The sequence below is a fragment of the Octopus bimaculoides genome, chromosome 3 (genome assembly GCF_046866305.1).
Source record: "Octopus bimaculoides isolate indiv1 chromosome 3, ASM4686630v1, whole genome shotgun sequence".
In the NCBI taxonomy this organism is placed as follows: Eukaryota; Metazoa; Mollusca; class Cephalopoda; order Octopoda; family Octopodidae; genus Octopus; species Octopus bimaculoides.
Genome location: NC_142930.1, coordinates 159,152,812 through 159,161,475, shown reverse-complemented (window position 1 = coordinate 159,161,475; position 8,664 = coordinate 159,152,812). Strand labels below are relative to the sequence as shown.

The 8,664-nt window shown below is 37.2% G+C and overlaps 1 protein-coding gene across 7 annotated transcripts in view; it reads right to left on the bottom strand.

Moving 5' to 3' along the window:
- Nucleotides 1-921: 921 nt before the first annotated feature.
- The window catches only part of LOC106884388 (NAD kinase), an 86,547-nt gene continuing 78,804 nt past the window's right edge, over nt 922-8,664 (bottom strand). For 4 of the 7 annotated variants that reach the window (XM_014935741.3, XM_052966010.2, XM_014935742.3 and 1 more), the window contains 2 exons: nt 4,658-4,740; nt 922-3,124 (listed from right to left, as the gene is read on the bottom strand). In XM_014935741.3, coding sequence (XP_014791227.1) covers nt 2,938-3,124; nt 4,658-4,740 — 270 coding nt within the window. In that variant the 3' untranslated portion in view covers nt 922-2,937. The remainder of the gene's footprint in view (nt 3,125-4,657; nt 4,741-8,664) is intronic. The other 3 variants (XR_016241272.1, XR_016241273.1, XR_016241274.1) reach the window with 1 other exon arrangement.

Genomic DNA, 8,664 nt, shown 5'->3' with positions numbered 1-8,664 from the left:
GAGTTTCAGAAAAGAAAAGAAAAAAAAATTGTTGCTGTTTAGCTTCTAGGTCAGAACTTATTCAACAATCATATGATGAAAAGCATTCCTGCCTTGACCATCCTGATTTTTTAAAGGCATCTTGTATCTAATACATGGTTTAATGTAGTCCTTGATAATCTTTTCAAGATGGAAGGATGGATTTAAGGGAAATTTGGCTGCTATTTCTAGCATGCCAAATAACCACATAGATGCTCTGTGTAGTGTGTACCTGACAGATGAAACATGTATATTAACTCATTACTGTGGAATTAAAGTGCTATGATTTGTTCATGATGAAATGCAAACTAAATCTTCTGTAAAGGGACAAATCTACGATCAACGAATTTCCAGCATGGACCACCTCATTATTTTTGTACATGATAGGCTACACATGTTGAACAACTGTGCAGAGACTCTCTCATTGGTCCAGTAATAGTACTGAGAAAGTACTTGATTAAATAGATGTTAGGGACAAATGTGGCTGTGTGGTAAGTTTGCTTCCCAATCACATCGTTGTGGCACTTTGGACAAATGTCTTCTATAGTCCCGGGCTGACTAATTCCTTGTAAGTAGATTTGGTTGATGGAAACTGAATGTAGCTAATTATGTTGTGTAAGTAGTGTTCTTCATTTATTTTTCCATGAAGACATGTCTGGTCATCGGGAAATAATACCTTGCTTGAAAATAGGTGAGGATTGGTATCTGGCTGTAGAAAATCCACCTCAAATTCTGTCAGACCAATGCAAGGACAAGTGAACAGTAAAGCTATGATGAATGAAACCAGATGCAGCCAAGAGTGACAGGTGAGTAACAAAACAAGATATAAAAAAGAATTGCAGCTTCTTGTATTTGATGAGAAAAATAAAAGAAGCCAAGGAATAAAAGAAAAGACAAGAATGCTTTTGAGTAAAAAAATATTTTAATAGTCTTTTTTTGTTTGTTTTTACACAGCAATTTATTTGCTGAGAATGGAATGAAATATAAAATGTTTATTCTTTTATTTTCTCTTAAGAATATCAAATATTGTAAAATACAATAAGATGGTAAGTCAGTTACCAAATTTTTGAACAGGTTGATAATGGAAGTGTTATGAAAGTAGAGCCATCAGATCTAAAATTTGGAATATTAAATTAATAATTTTTTTTTTTTATATAATAATAATATGAAGTATAGAGCTGAAATTTTCTAAAAAAATTCAACATCAACAAAAGAATAAATTAAAGTGAAAATTAGCATTTCAAAGAGAGTTAACAACCATTGCCAATTTGATCAGTTACAGCATAAGAAATACAGCAAATTAATTGAAGACACTGGTCTGTTTAGATCATTGTTGTTGATTTAGAAAAGCTATGAAATGCTTCATAGCTTTCTTTCTTTTGGCTTATGTAAAAGCTATTCTCTTGAAGTAACGGCATAAAAATTTTTCATACGCACATACACAAATGTATATATTATATATTCAGAATATACACACATACATATATTATTTCTTCACTATATAAGTAAACAATAAGTATTGAGCAATGAAAAAGCCTCAAAGGAATAGAGAAGGTACAGTTTAGCTTTGTCTGCTTAAGCCTCAAAACAACAAGAAGTTTATCTCACGTCACTGAAGTTTTATAATTATTTACAATATTACAATGTCTTGTTTCGATTTCTTGTATGCTTATCACAGTTAGGAGGAGAACACAAAATGGTGACATTTAGTTAACAGTCAACAAAGGTAAGAAAATCCAACTGATGTGGAGAAGAGTCTGAATTGTTACATTATACAGATAAAGATATCCAGTCTAAATACTTATTTTATACAGATAGTAAAGTCCAGTCTCAACAGTTGCATTATACATATAAAAGTGTCCCAGTCTAAATTTTTATATATAGAAATATCCTGTCTAAACTATTATATAATATAGAAATGTTCTGTTCAGCTTCATGTTTTATGAAGATATGAGTTGGTACAAAGATAAGAAGTTGTTAGATGGAAAAGAAAAGCCCATTTATAAAACAAATTCTTTGTAACTATATTAATGTCAACAAATTACAGAACATGAATAATTAGCTATACTAAACATTACATAATGTCAGGAAATAAGTACACAAGTCCGGAGCAGTCACCAAAATGTATAAATAAAAAAAGATAGGGAAGGGGTGTATTGTTAACAAAATATGTAACAAGCATAACCATCTACTGTTATATTGGTCTAAGATGGCTTTCCATGAAATCTTGTAGGTCTTGGCCCAAGTGTCTAATAAATAATCATTTTGAAGATAGGCACAAGGCCTCGAACTTAAAGAAGAAGTTAGTCAATTATATTGATCCAAGTATTGCACTGGTGTTTTATTTAATTGACCTCAGAAAGATGAAAGGTAAAGTTGACTTAGGTGGGATTTGAACACAGAATGTAAAGGGTCGTAACTAAGTACCATAAGACATTTGTCCAATGCTCTAACGCTTCTACCACTCCACCACCTTAATTATAGTAATAATAAAACAATGGAGAGCCGAGTATCACTACCGAGCCCTATATTGATTGGAAGAAACTTTACGTACAGTCTGTGCTGATAAATCTCAAAAATCAGTGTACGACTGCACTGCAATAATTTAAAAGGAAACAACCAGCATTAATAGTCCAATTTTAAGAATAACAACCAGCTTTTATATAAAATGTTGACTTTCATATACTTCATTAGACAATCACTCATTTGTTTCCAGTAAATGATTTTAATGATCAAGAAAACTCTCACTCACTCACTCACTCACTCACTCACTCACTCACTCACTCACTCACACTCACACTCTCACTCTCTCTCTCTCTCTCTCTCTCTCAGCAAAAGTGTGATGAACAATCAGCCAATAACAGCCGAATAGATTGTGTAAGCTAGATGTTGAAGGGTCCAAAAGGAAGAGACTGGGGGTTAGCTGCTATGATTAAACTCTATTTCATCAGAATTCAGACTAGCCATACTTGTGGTCGATGAAGGTCCTCCTTGCAATTTCCGTACATTCCAATGTAAACATTCAGCTAAACTGTTGAACCAGTCATCAATGGGATCTTTACAACATATTGAAGGAACTGGATGAGTTGCTGTCTTGATTTTCACACTGCAAAGGCAAAAATTCACATCATTAAGAATGTAAAAATATACAGGCAAAACATTTATATTAAATCAATGTGAACACTGAATTTCATTGCACAATCAGTATTTTTAGCTGTGAAAAAATTCCTTTTCTATTTATTTTCAGAATCAATATTTTCTCTAATGGCTTAAATATAAAGTCTAATAAAATAAACTTGTTTGCCAGTACTTTCATATATATAACCTCCATAAAAATCATTCTAAAGATAACATAATATAGTTTAAAATACCTTTTGCAAAGCAATGAAATCACTGTCATGGCTGATGACAGTACCACCTAATTGGCACCTGTGCCAGTGGAATGTTAAAAGCACTGTTCAAGCATGATTGTTGACAGGATCACTGACTGGTTCCCATGCCAGTGGCATGTAAAAACACCCATTACACTCTTGGAGTGGTTGGCATTAGGAAGGGCATCCAGCTGTAGAAACTTTGCCAGATCAGATTGGAGCCTGGTGCAGCCTTCTGGCTCGCCAGTCCCCCAGACAAATCGTCCAACCCATGCCAGCATGGAAGGTGGACACTAAATGACGACGATGATGTATATATATATATATATATATATGTTGATATATATATATATCTTGATATATATATATATCGATATAACTATATTATATATATATATATATATATATATATTGATATATCTCTATATATATATATATATATATATATATATTGATATATCTATATATATATATATATATATATATATATATATATATATTGATATATCTATATATATATATATATATATATATATATATTGATATATCTATATATATATATATATATATATATATATATTGATATATCTATATATATATATATATATATATATATATATTGATATATCTATATATATATATATATATATATATATATATATTGATATATCTATATATATATATATATATATATATATATTGATATATCTATATATATATATATATATATATATATATTGATATATCTATATATATATATATATATATATATATATTGATATATCTATATATATATATATATATATATATATATTGATATATCTATATATATATATATATATATATATATATATATATATATATATATATATATATGGAGGACTTGTAGGCTCTATCAGCTCTTTTAGGATACAATATAAACTTAGTGTTTTATGTTAAAGATTTACCAGTGTGTCTCTTTATAATTTTTATCTAAACTGTTTAATTACTGGTATGTAACTCACAGACTGTTCAGCACTGTTGAGAGGGACATAAAATGTAAATGCTATGATATAGATGAGCCACAATGTGGCTGCTTGACCTGCTAAAATCAGCAGCAAAATCTCTCTCAAATCGCATCATCTTAGAAAAAACACACTGATTACTATGATAATGTGATCCTGAATTTCCTGATTTTGTGGAATACCTTTTATCACAGACTTTCTTAATCAATGCTGACTTGGGGCAAAAAAAGTAACAATAACAATTATAACTCAGAGATAACTTACCAATCACCAACCTTCAGCTCCTGCCTGCTACGACCATCAAAAGAAACCCAGGCTGTATTGCGTGCTTCTTTGGATACCATCAACTGCAACACCAAATATTTAAAAGACTTTCACACCTTTTTGAATTAGCAATTAGCTGTGTCCAGAATTAGCTGTACACAGAATTAACTCCCCACACAAAAGTATATAAGCATACATACAAAAACATGCACATAATCACATATACAGGGTGTTCGGGCTAAATTTGACAAATTTTTATATCCACTTTTTTCAGGAACAGCTTGATGCATTGGTGAATAGTATAACGATTAAAGTTGTAGTTGAGATAATGTTAGCTGACATGGAGGACTGGAAGCCATCTGATTACTAGAAAAGAGTTACCTGTATCATGACGATTTGCACTAAGTATCAAAATGCCAACATCATTATTGCTTAGAAATAATATATTTCTAAATCTCTCAGAGAGATTTATGCAGTAGTGATACATTGAAGCAGTTGTATGCTGTCATAGACCTAGAAAGCTGCACCATTTCCTGTCGCATCTTCGACTAGTAAGTCATGCTACTCCAGAATGATGATGAGCAAAGACTCAGAAACATGTCTCTGGATGCAGGCTTAGCTGGGTGGAGGTGCTTGTCTCCCCCTTGTAAACATAAGGACACAGGAAATGTGTCAAGGCCGACAGGAAGCGGTGCAGCTTCCTAGGTCTAAACAACAGTAGTATTATTCCCTTTATGGGACTGTCACATTAAGTTGACAGCATACAACTACTTCATCATTACTACTGTTGAATGCTCTGTAAAGACTGTAAAACATGCAATGGAGACTACAGAGCTGTGGCCAGCAAGAAGAGACATAGCACACATTCTGATTGCATCTGCACACTGGAGTTCATCCAATAACTGATGAACAGGGCCTTAGGCTCAATTCAGATGACTATGTGAAACTGGCTGGGTTGTTGATGGAAGATTATATGTGTAGCAGCAGGATTTGGCACGTTGCCATGCTTCTGTAAAGAGTCAGAAGTGGTTATTGGAGAATTTCTATTTCACCAGCTCTTATTTCTGGCCTCCTTATTCCCCTGATTGCAATCCCTTGAATTACTATGTGTAAGGCACGATTAAGAAAGATACCAACTGCTCTACCTGTAAAAATCAAGACCAAGTTTGTGGCCAAGATGAAGGAGGTATTCAAAGATCTTCTCAGGGACACAATGAAGAATGTGTGTGCTAGGTTCTGCAGCTGTCTTGAGACTGTGGTGGAAGCTGAGGTTGAATAAACTGTTATCTCCTGGCCATAATCTAGTTGCTACTATTTTTCACTTTTTAAAATATTTTTATATTCGGATGGAACACTGAGTTTTCTTTTCTGTTTATGTAAACTGTAAAATTTAGTCTGTACACTGAGCATACATGCAAATATACAAACATTCAGCAACCCAAACAAAAGCACTGACACAAATACTTATTACAAATCAGGTATGAATCAAAGATATGAAATATTTGTTTGCATGAATCATCATCATCATCATCGTTTAACGTCCGCTTTCCATGCTAGCATGGGTTGGACGATTTGACTGCGGACTGGTGCAACCGGATGGCTACACCAGGCTCCAATCTAATTTAGCAGAGTTTCTACAGCTGGATGCCCTTCCTAACGCCAACCACTCAGAGAGTGTAGTGGGTGCTTTTACTTGTCACCCGCACGAAAACAGCCACGCTCGAAATGGTGTCTTTTATGTGCCACCCGCACAAGAGCCAGTCCAGGGGCACTGGCAACGATCTCGCTCGAAAACCCTACAAGGCCAGTCAGGCGGTACTGGCAACGGTCACGCTCAGGATGGTACATCTTATGTGCCACCCGCACAAGAGCCAGTCCAGGGGCACTGGCAACGATCTCACTTGGCTTGCTGGGTCTTCTCAAGCACAGCACATTTCCAAAGGTCTCGGTCAGTAGTCATCGCCTCGGTTAGGCCCAATGTTCGAAGGTCTTGCCTCACCACCTCAGCCCAGGTCTTCCTGGGCCTACCTCTTCCACGGGTTCCCTCAACTGTTAGGGAGTGGCACTTTTTCACGGAGCTATCCTCATTCATTCTCACCACATGTCCAAACCAGCGCAATCGTCTCTCTTGCACACCACCATCCCAGGGTCACACGGGCCCACTCCTCCCACACTGTCAGGATTGGCACTCTCAACGTCGGCACGCTGAAAGGTAGGTCTGGTGAGATTGTTGAGATGCTTGAACGGCGACGCGTAGATCTGTGCTGCATCCAAGAAGTAAGATGGAGAGGAGGTTCTGCGAGGTTCCTCACAGGCAAAGAACACAGGTACAAGTTTTTCTGGGCAGGGAACACTGACGGAGTCGGGGGTGTAGGAATACTTCTAGCAGAGAAATGGGTTGATAAGGTAATCGAGGTAGTTAGAGTATGTGACAGAGTACTTAAGATTAGACTAGTGCTTCATCATAGGCTAGCTACTGTCATCTCAGCCTATGCCCCTCAACCGGGGCTCCCGGATGGGCTGAAGGACCAATTCTATGACACCCTTTTGCAAACTACCTTGTCGACAAGAGACAGAGACCTTCTCTTTGTGGCTGGTGACTTCAATGGTCATGTTGGACGTCGTGCTGGAGGCTTCCATGGCATACATGGAGGCTATGGCTTCGGTTCCCGCAACGAGGAGGGAACCAGACTGCTGGAGTTCTGTGATGCAACCGATCTTATGGTTTGCAATACCAACTTCAGGAAACCTGCCTGTCACCTAGTCACCTACCAATCCGGCAGACACTCTAGCCAAATCGACTACATCCTCGCCAGAACTAGAGAAAGAGGGAGGCTTATAAATGCCAAAACCCTCCCTGGTGAAGAATGTACACCCCAACACAGATTAGTAGTTAGTGACTTCGAGATCAAGGCAATATGGGTGCCCAGAAGTAGACCGGCCTGGGGGAGAAGGGTATGGAAACTTAAAGACCCTGCAAATGGACAGAGATTTAGAGACAAGTTACTTGAAGCATTTGACGAAATAGAAGGGGATATAGTATCATACAACGTGGAAGACAATTGGAGATTTCTGCGGGACAACCTGTTGAGAGCCACAGACCAGATCTGTGGCTGGTGTAAAGTCCCCTCTCGACCCAGAGTAACGTGGTGGTGGAACAAGGAGGTAGACAGGGCTATTAGACAAAAGAAACAGGCTTGGAAGGACTGGAAGAACGGTGGTAGCAGGGAATTGTACCAATCTGCCAGAAGGGAAGCTAGGCGACAGGTTTATTTAGCCAGAGGGGAAGCAGATAAGAAAAGATTTGCCAATGTTCTGCGCTGTGAGGACCAAAGACTCGAGGTATTTCGTGTTGCAAGACAGTGTAGGAGAGAGAATAGTGATGTTGTAGGAGAGAAATGTGTTCGCATGGATGATGGTACGCTTGCACTAAATGAGGCTGCAAAGAAAGAGGTCTGGAGATGCCACTACGATAGATTGCTTAATAAAGAGAATGAATGGGAGAAAGAGAGCCTGCCGTATGTCGACCCAACAGAGGGACCAGCTATCCGAGTTGACAGTACCAGGGTAGATAAAGCAATTAAGAGTATGAAGACAGGGAAAGCCCCCGGCCCATCAGGAATCACTGCAGAGATGCTCAAAATATCTGGCAGTGTTGGCTACAGCCTAGTCACCCGTATTACGAACCAGGTGATACACGAAGGAGTCATACCCAATGACTGGTGTAGCAGCACCATAGTAAACTGCTACAAAGGTAAAGGTGACGCTTTAGACACTAATAATTACAGAGGCATCAAGCTGTTAGATCAGGTTATGAAAGTTATGGAGAGGGTCATAGCCCAACTAATTAGGGAGCAAATCAATTTAGATGAGATGCAGTTTGGGTTCGTGCCAGGTAAAAGCACCACTGATGCCATATTTCTAGTGAGACAGCTGCAGGATAAATATCTAGCCAAGGATAAACCTCTGTACCTGGCCTTCATTGACATGGAGAAAGCTTTTGACAG